The sequence below is a fragment of the Suillus bovinus genome (assembly GCF_016758785.1).
Source record: "Suillus bovinus strain UH-Sbo-P2 chromosome Unknown EDB93scaffold_8, whole genome shotgun sequence".
NCBI classification, from domain to species: Eukaryota; Fungi; Basidiomycota; class Agaricomycetes; order Boletales; family Suillaceae; genus Suillus; species Suillus bovinus.
Window position 1 is genome coordinate 638,787 of NW_024542064.1, and position 14,173 is coordinate 652,959.

The 14,173-nt window shown below is 49.2% G+C and overlaps 3 protein-coding genes across 3 annotated transcripts; 2 read left to right on the plus strand and 1 right to left on the minus strand.

Moving 5' to 3' along the window:
- Positions 1-427: 427 nt before the first annotated feature.
- On the plus strand, positions 428-4,777 carry EDB93DRAFT_1126464 (glycosyltransferase family 20 protein). Its single transcript, XM_041448752.1, has 15 exons — positions 428-964; positions 1,014-1,235; positions 1,459-1,547; positions 1,601-1,758; positions 1,811-1,872; positions 1,919-2,243; positions 2,352-2,463; positions 2,541-2,606; positions 2,661-2,773; positions 2,841-3,054; positions 3,118-3,363; positions 3,417-3,784; positions 3,841-3,958; positions 4,009-4,080; positions 4,132-4,777. The coding sequence occupies exons 1-15, from the start codon at positions 520-522 to the stop codon at positions 4,411-4,413; spliced, it is 2,892 nt and encodes a 963-aa protein (XP_041311249.1). The 5' UTR covers positions 428-519; the 3' UTR covers positions 4,414-4,777.
- Positions 4,778-8,877: 4,100 nt separating this feature from the next.
- EDB93DRAFT_1078763 (uncharacterized protein) lies at positions 8,878-11,224 on the plus strand (the record flags this gene model as incomplete). The annotated part of the gene is made up of 6 exons (XM_041445406.1): positions 8,878-9,555; positions 9,602-9,681; positions 9,729-10,413; positions 10,472-10,627; positions 10,865-11,050; positions 11,117-11,224. 6 exons carry the CDS (start codon positions 8,878-8,880, stop codon positions 11,222-11,224), a joined length of 1,893 nt encoding a protein of 630 aa, XP_041311250.1.
- A 2,173-nt stretch (positions 11,225-13,397) lies between these two features.
- On the minus strand, positions 13,398-14,104 carry EDB93DRAFT_1126479 (DNA-directed RNA polymerase, subunit N/Rpb10). The gene is made up of 4 exons (XM_041448753.1): positions 14,080-14,104; positions 13,936-14,027; positions 13,791-13,885; positions 13,398-13,741 (listed from the first exon to the last, which is right to left on the minus strand). Exons 1-4 carry the CDS (start codon positions 14,080-14,082, stop codon positions 13,710-13,712), a joined length of 222 nt encoding a protein of 73 aa, XP_041311251.1. The 5' UTR covers positions 14,083-14,104; the 3' UTR covers positions 13,398-13,709.
- Positions 14,105-14,173: the final 69 nt, after the last annotated feature.

Genomic DNA, 14,173 nt, shown 5'->3' on the forward strand with positions numbered 1-14,173 from the left:
TAGTGCTTGGAAGTAAACTTCGGAATATTGCAGGCCTAGTCGATTTTAAAATGACATCCACCCTAAGCTTGATTTGGCCACCACTGAACCTTGACACGGGAGACGTTCTACTTCATGGATAACTTTTTCCATCTCGCGTTGGCGGATTCGCGAAGCCAGAACGAACAAAGATAATTTTGAAGTCAAAGATCGATTCTGAGTATCGTGCCGAAGAAGGATAGCCCAGACTCCAGAGTCAAGTTGGTACTCCGATGCAAATGACTAGTACGATGCAGATAGACGGCGACGAATGAAGCAGACGATGGTGTGTGGTTGTAATTGTCGGTAGAAATTGTTTTGACGAACGTTCGGTCAAGTTCGTATCAAACGCGGGGATCAGGTAAAGATCAAGCTGAGAGTGAGTCACATCTGACGGTCTATAAGCAGTGCCAGCGTGAAAGAACCAAATTGAGCATGGATGCATGAAAAACCAGACCATCCGATTTACTTATCACCAGCCTATATAAACCCAGCCTGCACATGCCAACACTTTCGACAATGGATACATTCGCAGAACCATACACGCGCGCAGGAGACGACATTTCACTTGATTCAGTTCGAGACCATGTCAGATCACTCGAAGCACGACACAAAGCCAACGGTGTTCAATTATCAGGCCGTATCATTCACGTCTGCCATTATCTTCCTGTAACTTGCACCATCACCTCAACCTCTACAAGAGATGGCATACTCAGTCCACCTCCTACACCTCCACGTATTCTTTCTGATGTACCACCAAGCCCATCCGCTGATGTTCCTCAAATCTCCCTGCCCACTCAACCAGAGCGTTGGAAACTCGCTCCACGCTACGGACACAGCGCGATGACAAGCGGCATTCGTAGTCTTAGCGTCACCCACGAACAGCTCATTCTTGGGTGGACAGGCGACATTCTATCACCCGTAGCTCCACCCGATGGCAATGACGGTCATTTACTCCACTTTCATTTGCCATAATAGCACTAACCTCTCCACAGCTGACGTCAATCCCTCCACCGGTGAACACATCCCTTCCGTTCGAGACCGTATCCCATCTTCTCGCATTTCTCAAGAGGACAAGGACGCCCTCGATGTCGAGCTTGCTCGTTACACTGACAAGAACGCAATTGAACCTGAAACCAGCAAGCCAATCACTTATCTTCCGCTCTGGATGGAGGACAACGTTGCACACGGTCATTACGATGGGTATTGTAAACAAAGTTAGTCCATATCAGGAATACCTCTTCTTGATCTACCTCCATCGCCTACTTTTGGCCCTTCTCGCTTATCTTCCTTCGGATCCACCGGCCAAGAAACTTTGATCATATTTAATATTTACCCATCTCGTCCAATCTCTTTCATTTTCTCCTTCGACACTCTCATCTTGCTTCTTATTGCTACCGGCCCGGGGAATCTCATTAACCGTTGCTAACGTCAACCCAGCTCTGTGGCCCCTCTTCCATTACCTCCTCTGGCAGGACGTAGCAACAGAACATGCAAGTGCTGATGCTAATTATGAGTATTACGAGCAGGTGCGTTCGGTCTGTTTCATCTAGTCATCTCATCACATTTAACACTCCATAAGGCCAACCAAGCATTTGCAACCCGCCTCGCCAGCGTCCTCAAACCAGGCGACCTCGTCTGGGTCCATGACTACCATCTCCTTCTAGTCCCCCGCATGCTCAGAAATGCAATGCACTCTGGCGCTGTCAGCGGCGTGGGTGGGGAGAATGGCGGAGACGTGTGCGTCATCCTTCACAAACGGGGAGGGCACCACTACTGATACACACCACAGCATCATCGGTCTCTTCGTACATACCCCTTTCCCTAGCTCAGAGGTGTTCAGGTGTTTACCACGTACGTCCATTCTCTCCCCATCGAACAGCTAACCAACCCTACCCAGGCCGCAAAGAAATCCTCGACGGAATGCTAGGCGCTAACCTCATCTGCTTCCAAACTTACAGTTACACCCGCCATTTCACCTCCACGTGCGTTCGTGTGTGCGGGTATGAAACTACTAGTAAGGGTGCTACCACTACGTCTACCGGTGCGTCCCGGGGTGCGAGCGTTGTTCCAACTGGGGCTGAACCCACACGCGGAGCGAGCCTCGTGCATGGAAAAGGTGGAGCAGGCGTTGAGAAATACGTCGGTATTGATGTGCAGGGACATATGGCTGCTGTTACACATTGTCCAGTGGGGGTGGACGCGGACAGGGTTGCGAGGGATACGTGAGTTTTTTTGATTTTTTTTTCCGGTTGTGGTTGCTGATGGGCACGCATGCACACGCTCAATTCAAACACTCATAATTCTAACGTATCTGCACGTACGCAAACCAGCCTCCGCCCAGGCGTCCAACCAAAACTCGAGGCCCTTCGCGCGCTCTACGCAGACAAGAAGATCATCGTAGGAAGGGACAAGTTGGATGTCGTGAAGGGGGTCTTGCAAAAGGTGATTGTTCTTTCTGTCATGGTTGTATCATCGCTGATTGATTGGTCGTATTGTCCAAACCGACGGTATGACACCAGCTCCGTGCATTTGAGAAACTCTTGCGTGACTACCCAGAGTGGCAGCGCAAAGTTGTGCTTATTCAGGTGTGTCCTGTCATCTGATTGTAACACCCAGATATTGACGTATGCTGCTTGCAGGTGACGTCACCTGCGTTAACAGACTCTCCAAAGCTTGAGCGTCAAGTATCGGAACTCGTCGCTCATATCAATGGGGAGTATGGGAGTTTGGACTTTATACCCGTACACCACTAGTGCGTGCACTTTTATCATATCTTCACGTGTCTCGTTATTTGTCATTGCCCTTTTCCTTCCACACAGCCACCAAACCCTCAGAAAGGATGAATTCTACGCATTGCTGAGCGCTGCAGACCTCGGGGTGATCACGCCCCTCAGGGACGGAATGAACACGACCTCGATGGAGTTCGTGATTGCACAAGAGCGCACAAAGCACTCGCCCCTCGTATTGAGCGAGTTTATGGGCATCAGCCAGCACATGGCTGATGCGCTCCAGGTGAACCCTTGGGATCTTGGGGTGCGTAGTATTTTCCCATTCAAACTGTCTGTATAATGTGATTGACGGAGGTGTGGTGAGTAGGATGTAGCAGCTGCGATGAACCGCGGGTTGGTCATGTCGGAGGAGGAGAAAGCTTCAAGGCACGCGGCGTTGCACTCAGTAGTAACGACCCACACCTCGCACACGTGGGCTGCGGTCCTTGCCAAGATGCTGCTCTCGCAGATCAACGGACAGAACACTGCACGTCAAACGCCCTACATCCCAAGAGACAGTCTCAAGCGGCTGTATGATAACGCCGGAAAGCGTTTGTTCTTGTTCGATTACGACGTGAGTGATGAGTGGGGATACGGGGCTCGTCGTCATTGACTTTTGACGGATAGGGCACGCTCACGCCGATCGTCAAGATGCCTTCAATGGCGGTTCCTTCTCCTGATGCGCTTACAGCCCTTGCGAAACTTACATCCGACCCTAACAACATCGTATACATCGTATCCGGCCGCGACCAAGCGTTCCTCGAGGAACACCTCGGCCATTTTCCGCGTCTCGGGATGAGCGCAGAGCACGGCGGATTCATCCGTTTGCCTGACAGTGCCGTGTGGATGAATTTCACTGCGAGTCTGGATATGAGCTGGATGGAGGAAGTAGCGGAAATTTTCAGGTATTATACGGAGCGTACGACTGGGAGTCATATCGAGATGAAGAAGAGCTCGATTACGTGGCATTATCGATCGACTGATCCCGAGTGGGGGTGCGCGTGGTTGTGGTTTATTTTATTGAGCGGAGCTGATAAATGGTGGATTATAGACAATTCCAGTGTAGGCAGTGCCAGGATTTATTGGAGAATAATGTGGTGCCCAAGAGGCCGATCGAGGTGCTCGTGGGTAAGAAAAATCTGGAAGTGAGACCTATCGCCGTGAACAAGGTCTGTACGCGTGGTCTTTGATATGCCTGCAGACTGACAGTTCATGCAAGGGGGAGATCGTCAAGCGTATATTATACCAGAACCCTGGAGTCGAGTTCATATTTTGCGCTGGTGACGACAAGGTCTGTTACATCCCTCCCCCCCATCTCACCCACTTGCTCACCCTCCAACAGACCGACGAAGATATGTTCCGCGCCTTACTCCTTTTCTCCCCTTCCTCCATCGGCAAAGCGACGATGGAGCCCCCGCTCTCTGTGACGCTCGTCGACAAGGCAGAGCACAGCGACGTCGAGCTTGCCGTGTCTCCCGAAGCTGTGTTCACTACCGCCGTTGGACATAGTAGCAAGCGAACGCTTGCGAGTTGGCACGTGACGACGCCTTATGAGGTGGTAGAGCATATGTTATTTTTGGTCGGGGAGACGCCTCAGGGGGAGGAGCTGAAGGGGTATCTGTGAGCCCGAGTCGCGCTACTCGGTATGGTTTTTTTTTCATCTTGAAATGGTGTTTTGCCAACGTGCTTAGAACGTTGACGTGCTCGACTCTTAGAATGTCCATAGACCAATGATGACTGTTTGAAATGTCGTACTTAATGGCTCGGATGCATCTCGCTCGCGGAACTATCATTGCCTCAGTTTATATCGAGATTGAAGTGAGGACAGGATGAGAAGGAAATGAAGTAGTTTTTGTCTCCATCCTGACCTTCGTCTCTTACGGAGACATATTTCGTGAGCGGCGAAATGTTTTACTCGTCAACGTCGATCCTCCCACGTAGGTAGAGTTTTATACACCTTTTACAATGCCTAGCACCTGGTTTCCTGGCACGCGTTAACCATGCATAGCTTGAAATTTTAGCCAAGTCTCTTCAGCGGTAAAATCGAACTTGTTCACCACACGCAGTGTATAAGGAGCATACTTGGGTAATGAGCAAGCTTTGAAGTCGCAAAGACTCTCTCATGTGACGATACCATACGCATGATCGACTGACAGAATACAATGCGACGGTAATGTCCTACAATAGGGGCAACTGATGGGATGAAAAGAAAATCTAAGATCAAATATGTAAACAGGTCGAATGGTACATGCACGGCGGGACGCCTTCGAACTTTGAGCTCAGTCTTTGAGATCAAGTTGTCATTGAAGGTAAAGGATCGTGAGAGACTCCTGGCTGAGAAAAACATTGGCAAGCGGACTTCAAATACCATTCCCTTTCATCAACCAGCTCGAAAGCCACGAATGCTCATCACACACGGGATCGCTCCACGCGTCCAAATTCATGAGCGGGCTAAGGTCTGAGCATTCTAATCCCCCTCGATCGGCTCTAGCAGAGCCCAGCTGTTATCAGCTGCGCGACGTACCAGAAAAGCAGTTTCATTTCTCATTCCCCGAAGATTCTGTTCAACGCAGAGGAGGGTGAGATCGAAGCCTTTGAAAAGCGTCGCGGGGATCGGGCGAGTTTATTTCTATTGTTTAGCAGTCAGTCGTCACTATCGCGCCTGTGCCTTGTCAAGAAGGCTCTGGGCTCGCGAGGAATACCGTAGGAACGACGACGATCCTTACGGGGTTAATCGGGGATGTTTGCCTGGTCACTGCCTTCCCGCGAGCTCAAGGTGTTCGTATGTACTATGCTACCAGTGCAAATCAATATTTGCCGCTTACGACTGGAGATTACGACTCCTTGCGTACGAGGTGCAGCTGATTGTATCATGCAATGGGACTGACTTGTCCTTGAGTTCACTTCGTGGCTCGTGTATCCTTCCTGGATCATGAAACTCGATTCAGACTACTCTCGGACTGGTTGAATTTTTTTTCTTCTTTGTGGAGTCGTTTTTTTGCGTGGAAGATGAGTTGGAAGGGACTCATCCTTTGCGAAAAAATATCGATTTGGCTGGACGTTGTTCATTGACGGTCGATGATGTACATGATTCGACATTCCATGAGCAATGCCATTATGAGAGATCCTCTCATTAATTCAGGTTGAGATATATCATGCATATGTAATGCTACTTGCTGAAATCCACGCTGTTTCTTTATGGACTGTTACTTGTAGGATTGATGCATCAAGACCCGCCACCGAAACTGTCATCAAGACGGAGTTGGATACGGGAAACAGTCAGCACCCTCAATGACATGTTTTGCGACAGCATCGTTGACCATTCACAGCGTTCCAACAACGCTCTTGAGCCCCGGAAACTGGACACCAGCTGCGAGCCTAATGACTTCATCGGGCGCATGCTCATCACTAACAGTGGTCTGACACGTCGATAAGGACGCGAACTCGGCGTCGGAATGTCTTTTTCCATATTGTCAAGCAAGGTCAGATGTTCATCTCCTACGACACAATGGGAGTTGTAAGGCTGCCTAGAGTCCTGCTTGCCGTGACAAGGTATGCCTGTTCTCCTGCAAAGGTTCGAGTGCACCTGCTCGTGTGGCCGCGTCGGCAGAAATAATAGTGGTACGGGCTATTGCGGTGACAAACTTCCGGACAAGCCCGAGTTCGCTATCGACAGCCAATAGCGCCTTGCCTTGCCTTTCCCTGCACCCGGTTGACCTCGTCCGATTGATACGAAGGACGGACTGACACACCTATTCATCACCTGTCTAGATCCGATCAAAGCCGAAAGTGTCAGTCACGTAGTGTAGATGTCGAGATCCTCCAGACATGGCTCCTCAGAGCGATATGCCATCGTTTGAAAGGGGTGAGCTGCATAAAGAGGATAGATGTAAAAGCTGCAGTTGGACGAGGCCTGATTCGAGAGTGGGACTTTACTTTCAGGACATGCTGGAGGACATTGACGTTGTCGTCCCATCCTATCCGCAAGAGGACTATCAGATCATCTTGCGGCTGCTTTGGCCCAGAATAGATGCATGCCGTATTGTGCTGACGAAGTAGTCCTTAAAGAACACGACGGGGGCTTTCCTGAGGTGGCGCCAATGATAGCGCTACACGAGGATTTACTTGCAATGAGGATGATGACTGGACCCTGGCATCTGCCGCTTGCAAGTCTTCATACGAAGATGGGAGCGAGAATCCCTCAAGATTACAAAATCCAGCTACGACAGATCCTGCTCCGTAAGATTCCTGTACTGTATTCCTGTCCAATCAACAGTAGTTCGGTCTGTGCCGACAGCGGAACTTTGAGTATCGGACCGACCCTTGCTGAGCGCTGAGCTCCGAGAACTTGTGAGCTGGGTTGGAATTTGTCGCATTACTGTTCACGGCCTACAGCACTCCATGAGTTGGACTGTGTGTCATAGATTGCCACTGCAGATGGTACACAATGCTGCATCTACAGGCAACGATCCAGTGCCGCTAAAGGCAGCCGCAATTTCGTGCGTGAATTTGTCGATGATCGTGTTACTAAACGACCGTCAAGAAGGTCGAAACATGTGTTGTAGGCCTTTAACGCAGACGTAGGACTGTACTGCCCTGCTGCGGTGGCCCAGCTCCTGGCTGTTACAATGCGATTTGAAAAGCCTTGAATGGGGTGTCGTGTGCGTAAAATGAGAGCAGAGTATTGAGCTTAAAATGTGAAGAGCTGTATGATGGCGACGTGGCCTTAAGTCAAGCAACTCGCAGTATAGGTCGATGGCCTCGTTGAAATCCTCGCTGGCATCTAATTGAGCACATTTGGTTTGAAGGGCAAGGGTGTTGTCAGCGCTCCTTGTTGTAACACCAGTTCGATACTATAACGAGGTAGTATAGAGATAGCGGATGATCGGGTTGCCCTGCGGACGCAATATAAGGGCTTCATGGAAGAGAAGTGATAGAGTCAATGTCTTGAAGATTGTCCGGGCAGTAGCCTACAAAGCAGGTTTGGTGAGAGCCGCTGCGTGATCAGGATGGCCAACCGGATACTGATCCAGAACTGACTGAGAATCGTTGAGGTGAGAGACTGTCTCGCTTGTTATGTATTTTGCAAATCGTGCGTGGCTTGTATCCGTTTCTCGATTAATCTCGCAGTCTATTGTGGACTACGATTGACGTTTCCATAAGCAAAATCTAACAACACGGCTGATGTCACTCACATCAAGTGGTGCAGTGTTCTGATTGTCGCAGGAATGTTCAACAGGGAACTTCAGCATGAGCGAAGGACTGACACCAAGAACGGGTGGGAAGGAGAGGTCTACCGGATGTTAGTGGGTGTGTGTGAATGAGAAGTTGGTTACCCACTAAAAGGTTCATCCCGCGGCGTTTCGCGTTCTCCGTTGAGTCCTTCATTGCCCAGTATTCGATCGAGCTCGAATGTGCTGACGTCCCGTGAGAGTGCAGGTGACACACATCATGGTCTAAAAACAGAAGAAAGTCTGCATAGACTTTACAAGGTCGCAGTATCGCCCTACGCTACAAATGTGGATGGCCGCCAGCGTCTTGACATTGATGGACCAGCGGGAATAGAACTTGGAGATTGTTTCTGCACACTTAATCTAGATTGATCATAGTGCGGTGCACACTGCACGTCCGAGGGTCATCTGCTATCCAATTGCGAGAAAGACTTCAGTCATAGGTACAGATTCAATTTTATCTCATCTCCGAGAATCAGACGAACTCCCCCGCAGTGAGATGGCCGCCGTTCGCACATGTAGTAGTTTTGCTGAGTGATTTAGGCCGCCTTTGCATACTCTTGCTTGAATGAATATTTGGTTGGAAGTCCGAAGTTCAATGGTGTGATTGGAAGAAAGAAGCACAGCCACCACCTGAGGCTGTTGGACTTGCAACGACGGTCCAGTCTGTGACTGTCTGCCCTCATCGTGTCCAACGGCGAACTCGTCGTTTTTAGTGCAGGTGAATGGCCAACCGCATTTCAATTCTGACCGCGAGCGAGCCCAATTCAGCACTGGACCGACAATCGAGCTTGGTCTCATCCTCAGCCGCATCATTCGTAACAGCGCCTTCGCCAACGACGACAATCCGCCCAGACATGGACACTCACACTCAAATTCACATAGTAGAAGTAACAAGGGACGCGGTTCACCTTCACCCGCCAAAACCATTGCCTAGCATCCCTCGTGAGGACACAATCGGTCCACCTCCCCCTTCTCCTCCAGCCAGTGTAGACGAGTCTCCTGACAACCTATCATCCTTATTCCCAGTCAGACTCTCAAAGTCAGACCCACTTCCTAAAGGTATCGAATCAGACATCGATGTAGAGTTGGAGACAGCAACCATAAACAGTCACCGCACACGCGACCGCCTTCATCGTGCTTCCACAGAGACAAAATTCTCTGCTAGAGTCCCTAGAGTCTCCCAGACGAGCAGCTACGCCCCATCTACTAGCACATCCAAGACACACCAACCAGACGGTCTTCTCCACCCACCCACTCGTCCTGTACGCCGCAACACAACAGGCTCTGCACGCCGTCCTCATCCACCTCCATCTGCATATGTCGCAACCGGAGAATTGGAGGATGACATCCAAATCCAAGCAGAGCAGATTCGTCGTGAACGAAAGCGAAAGCAGGCTGCCGAAGTCGCCGCCGCTGCTGCCGTCGAAGTGGCTCAGAAAGAGGATGAGCATCCCTTGGTAGGCAATTTAATAGGAGAGGACCACGCAAACTACGTCCTTATGTACAACATGCTCACGGGCATCAGGATAGCTGTGCGTCCCCAATCTCCCTGTATGCGCAGGTTCTAACTCCATCCAGGTCTCACGATGCCAGGCAAAGATAAAACGACCCCTCACCGAACAGGATTTTACTGCAAGGCATAAATACTCTTTCGATATGTACGTATTCCACATCCGTTCCACATTCCGAACTCACATCCCCCCAGTGTTGGGAACGAACTCACTCCCTCCGCGAGATACGACTTCAAATTCAAAGACTATGCCCCTTGGGTCTTCCGCGAACTCCGCGAAGACCACTTCTCTCTGGACCCTGCAGACTACCTCCTCTCCCTCACATCTAAATATATTCTCTCCGAACTCACCTCCCCAGGCAAAAGTGGCTCTTTCTTCTACTTCTCCCGTGATTATCGGTTCATCATAAAGACCATCCACCACGCAGAACACAAGTTCCTCCTTCGCGTTCTCCCACAGTACTGGGAGCACGTCAAAGCAAATCCTCATACTTTATTAAGCCGGTTTTATGGACTTCATCGCGTAAAGCTTCCCCGGGGACGAAAGATTCACTTCGTGATTATGAACAATTTGTTCCCCCCTCATAAAGACATTCATGAATCATACGATCTCAAAGGGAGCACTATCGGGCGTATCGTACCACCTGCGAAACTGGAGCAGAATCCTCGCGCGGTGCAAAAGGATTTGAACTGGATCGATAGCAATAGGGTGCTGGAGCTTGGTCCAGAGAAGAGGGCCCTTTTAACGGAGCAGTTGAGGAGGGATAGCGAGATGCTGAGAGATCTTGGGGTTATGGATTATAGTTTACTCGTTGGGCTTCATTGGGGCAACAGGGGCAACAGGGAGAATGTGAGAGGGAGTACGTTAAGGGTGTTTGAGGTTCGTTTGCCATTTCTTTTTACACGCATAATCCTTACCCTTGCTGACTGGTGTGCAGCCCTCAGTCCCACCCATCCGACGCAAAACCACGCAAACGAAAGACGGGCGGTCCCCTGAAGCGATTGCTATGCGCCGAATCATGCGTGCATCTGATCCGCACCATTTAGGGACGACGCTTGATCTCCCGGATTCGCCTCCTTCTTCAATGCAAACCGTTGCGCCTTCTACGCCTACACACTCCCAGCGCACGCGTCCGCGTTCTGGTTCCAAGGGTACGAACAATACAAATCCAGGTGTGAATGGGAATGAGGCTACGCAACAGGCTCACCTAACATTCCAAACCCCGGCCCATACATCTCATCCTCTCCATCCATCTCAGCCTCTTCAGCAACCTCACACGCACCATCAACCCCACACGCACCATCAAACACCTTCCTATGCACCCTCGCAGCAACCCCACCCCACTCAAGACCGCGATCACTTTCTCTTCTACCAAGATGAAGGAGGCCTCCAAGCGACAGATGAAAGCAACGAAGAGATGGATGTCATTTATTATATGGGAATCATTGATATACTGACGCCGTATGGGGGGTTGAAGAAGTGTGAGCATTTTTGGAAGGGGTTGAGCGCTGATCGGGTGAGTTGCGTTCTCTTTAGCGTTTTTATTCATTTCAAAAATTGACACTAACCCACCTTTCAACAGCACAAAATCAGCCCAGTCCCGCCTTCTGAATACTCAGACCGATTCTTTGCGTTCATGAAAGCTATCATGCGTGGAGGAGGGGGTGGGGCGCGGTTCAAGGCTGAGTGATGAGTCCTTTGTGAGTATTGTTTACGATGTGTGGTGAGCGATAGCTAATTTTTGCGCGCAGGCAACGGCTGACTTCTGTATCAGCGATGAATTTACTACCTCCTTGTGGTCATGGACTCGGCGGTATAGACGACGCCACGTTACGCCAAATCATCACGCATCATCCTTCAAACTTGTTTTCCTGCTTTTGATGTTGCTTCATCTGGGCAATCTGTGGACACTGGCGATGCATCGGAAATTGTACAGTTACTTTCTCTCCCTCTTTGCTCAGCACGTTCTACCATTTTTTTTCGACCCCATCCACAATTTCTCATGCTCGCTTGCTCATTTCCTTTTTATTTTTTCTGCATGCTCTCCCTCATCCCACAACTGTTGCATCTCCCATCCACTACATATTCTATTTTAATTTTTTGCGTGTCAATTTCTTCTCCATTTTTCTTATTCCTTCATTCTTCCCCTCGTTCGTGCATTATTTCCTTTCCCTCGTTGATGCGACTTAACTTTTATATCACCGTATGCTTAATCTAGTGTTCTGTCTTCATCCTGCCTCTGCTGCGTATGATTTCTTTTCGCTTGGAGGATGAGAGAGGGCACGTCGTACTTTTTCTATGGGTACGATTTTCGGGTCCGAGTCATTGCACAATCCTTTATGCATCCCGACTTCTACGCTCATTTCTCATTTTCAGCTGTTTCTTATGTATAAACATACACTCATTTGGACACGTATCCACTCGTTCATACACGCTTCGTCTCGTCCCCGTACACACCCACCCTCGCTCGTTTCATTTATTTTCTTGTCTCTTGGACCATAGTGCTTGCTTGGGATAGATGGCATTATTTATGATAAGTCTAGGTATAATTTATCATGATATGCATATGACATTCTTCAAATTGGCTTTTGGACGTCCGTTTTGAGTAGGGAATTTGAGGGTACATTCGAATGTGTTTATTGCAAGGGGTTTTTTGCTGGCCAGCTGTGCAGGGACTTCATTTCGTCAGGCACGCGCATGTACGAACCATTTGAAAAAACAAACGATCATCAGATACGCCTACTATGAATTCCACTCTTTGCAGCTTGGTTGTGCAACATAAGACATCATGATACGTCATACCACAGTACTATCAGTATCATATGCACAGCACACACCATGACCCAACTTGAAGTAATTTCACAACCAAAGTCTCCGCGTTGTGATCAGACGGCTCAGCTGGCCTACTCAACACGAAGGCCGCTTGCCAGTAGCTTCAGTTCCACATATCGTAGTTCTCTGGCTCGATATCTTTGAATCCAGCGGTCCCCTGTCACTGTTGTCATCGGTGGTGCGTGCAGCAGTAAAGAGATTTGAAAGAAGTGTTAAACGCAGTGATAAAGATCCCTGGGGAATGAATCATAACTGAATCAGATAGGATGAAAAACTTTGAGATCTGAGATGCGCAAAGGAGCGTGCAATGACCCAGACTTGGAATGTGTTCTAAAATCATACCCATGCAGCGATAGAAAGTATGATAACTCGAGGGTTTTGCCAATCGGTCTGGCAAAACTACTTTCGGGAAGGAGCAGAACCTGGCAATTGAAGAACTCTAGGGCATCTAGATGAGACTCGCTGGGATGTAATCAGGTCTTATAAGGAAGTTTTGATTTGATAGAATATCAAAACTGATGTCCTTATAGCCTTACTATAAGATAGTGCATGCCCTCAGCCTGAGGTTGAGGACGCCCCCTTGCGTCACTGTTCCAATCAGTTCCGAAATCCACCCACTTCAAGGTCTTTGCCGTGACGATCCTCTAATTGTAGGACCCTGTAGAAGGTGCATACAAAGTAGAGCGCACATTCTCTGATCTCAGCACAACGCAATCTGCGCGACAGTGTAATCTCTCAATTGACACATACTAAACACAAATTTGTGCAAACCTTCGATACCACAGCGCCATAAAAACCGTGGAGGCTGGGAGGTCCACCCGCTGTCGACATGCTCACCATTCCACACTCGTGAAGACGTTGGAATTACTGTCGAGAATGTAGAATCTTTCACATGGACACCTTCAAGTTGAGCCTCGTGACGCAGATGACCTCCCTGCTGGTCCATAGAGTATCTCGCCTGACGATGTTGCTGCTGAATTTGGGCTCTCAGTTGAAGAGGACTGAAGAATGCTCAGAGCATTGCCGAAGTGGAAGTGGAGTCGAAGAAAATGCTACGCAAGGAATAATGATACCGGAGGTTGAAGTTGTTATGTAATTACAGTATTAATATTGGCGAGGATGTAGATCAGTCGATGACCTAGGCAACATTAATGTTATCGTTATAGGAATGTCGGACACAGTCTACATGGTCTAGAGTTTCGCCACCCGTGCAGAACAACCAGTTTTTGCCAGTTTCAAGTTGTTCTGCGTCAGCCTGCCCCCCTACACTACTCATAACTCATACATAGTCACTGGCAAGCACAAGCGTGGATACATGCATGACACACTCTGCACAGAAGGTATCAATAGTTCTTGTCCTTCGAGCGCTCCATAGCTGAAAGCCACGATGAGCCATCGTTTGTCATATGCAGTAACCCACTTACGATTGTAATGCAGTAGCTTTTCGATGAGGTCAACATGCGTGAGCACCATTCGCCGACAGCAATATCGCTTCAGCTGCAACTCATCGAGAGCGTCACTGGAATACTGTTAGGGGATGTCGCAGCTGGCGAGCTCGAAGATAGTTACCCTTCGCTCATATCATTGGCTAGCAGCTCGAGATATGCGTTCCATTTGTCCCCGATAACTTTTCCGCACGAAAAGCATCTCACTGGGATAATCTGCGGACATGAGGTTAGGCTATTAGCAACCCAGAGAATGAGTGTAACTCGCCATGGTGGTAGTTTGAGAGATCAAGGAATGTCGAAAATTCAATCATGATGCTTACGTGATAAACACGAAGCACGTGCTCATGGCAAGAGAAACC

Bases quoted from the DNA above. Each gene is read 5' to 3' on its own strand.
- EDB93DRAFT_1126464 (XM_041448752.1), top strand. From the start codon at position 520: ATGCCAACACTTTCGACAATGGATACATTCGCAGAACCATACACGCGC. The intron at 965-1,013 runs GTCATTTACTCC...ACCTCTCCACAG, and splicing joins TCCACCCGATGGCAATGACG to CTGACGTCAATCCCTCCACC. The intron at 1,548-1,600 runs GTGCGTTCGGTC...ACACTCCATAAG, and splicing joins ATTATGAGTATTACGAGCAG to GCCAACCAAGCATTTGCAAC.
- EDB93DRAFT_1126479 (XM_041448753.1), bottom strand. The intron at 13,886-13,935 runs GTAACTATCTTC...ACAGTATTCCAG, and splicing joins GCCAATGATATGAGCGAAGG to TGACGCTCTCGATGAGTTGC. The intron at 13,742-13,790 runs GTAAGTGGGTTA...CGTGGCTTTCAG, and splicing joins AAAGCTACTGCATTACAATC to CTATGGAGCGCTCGAAGGAC.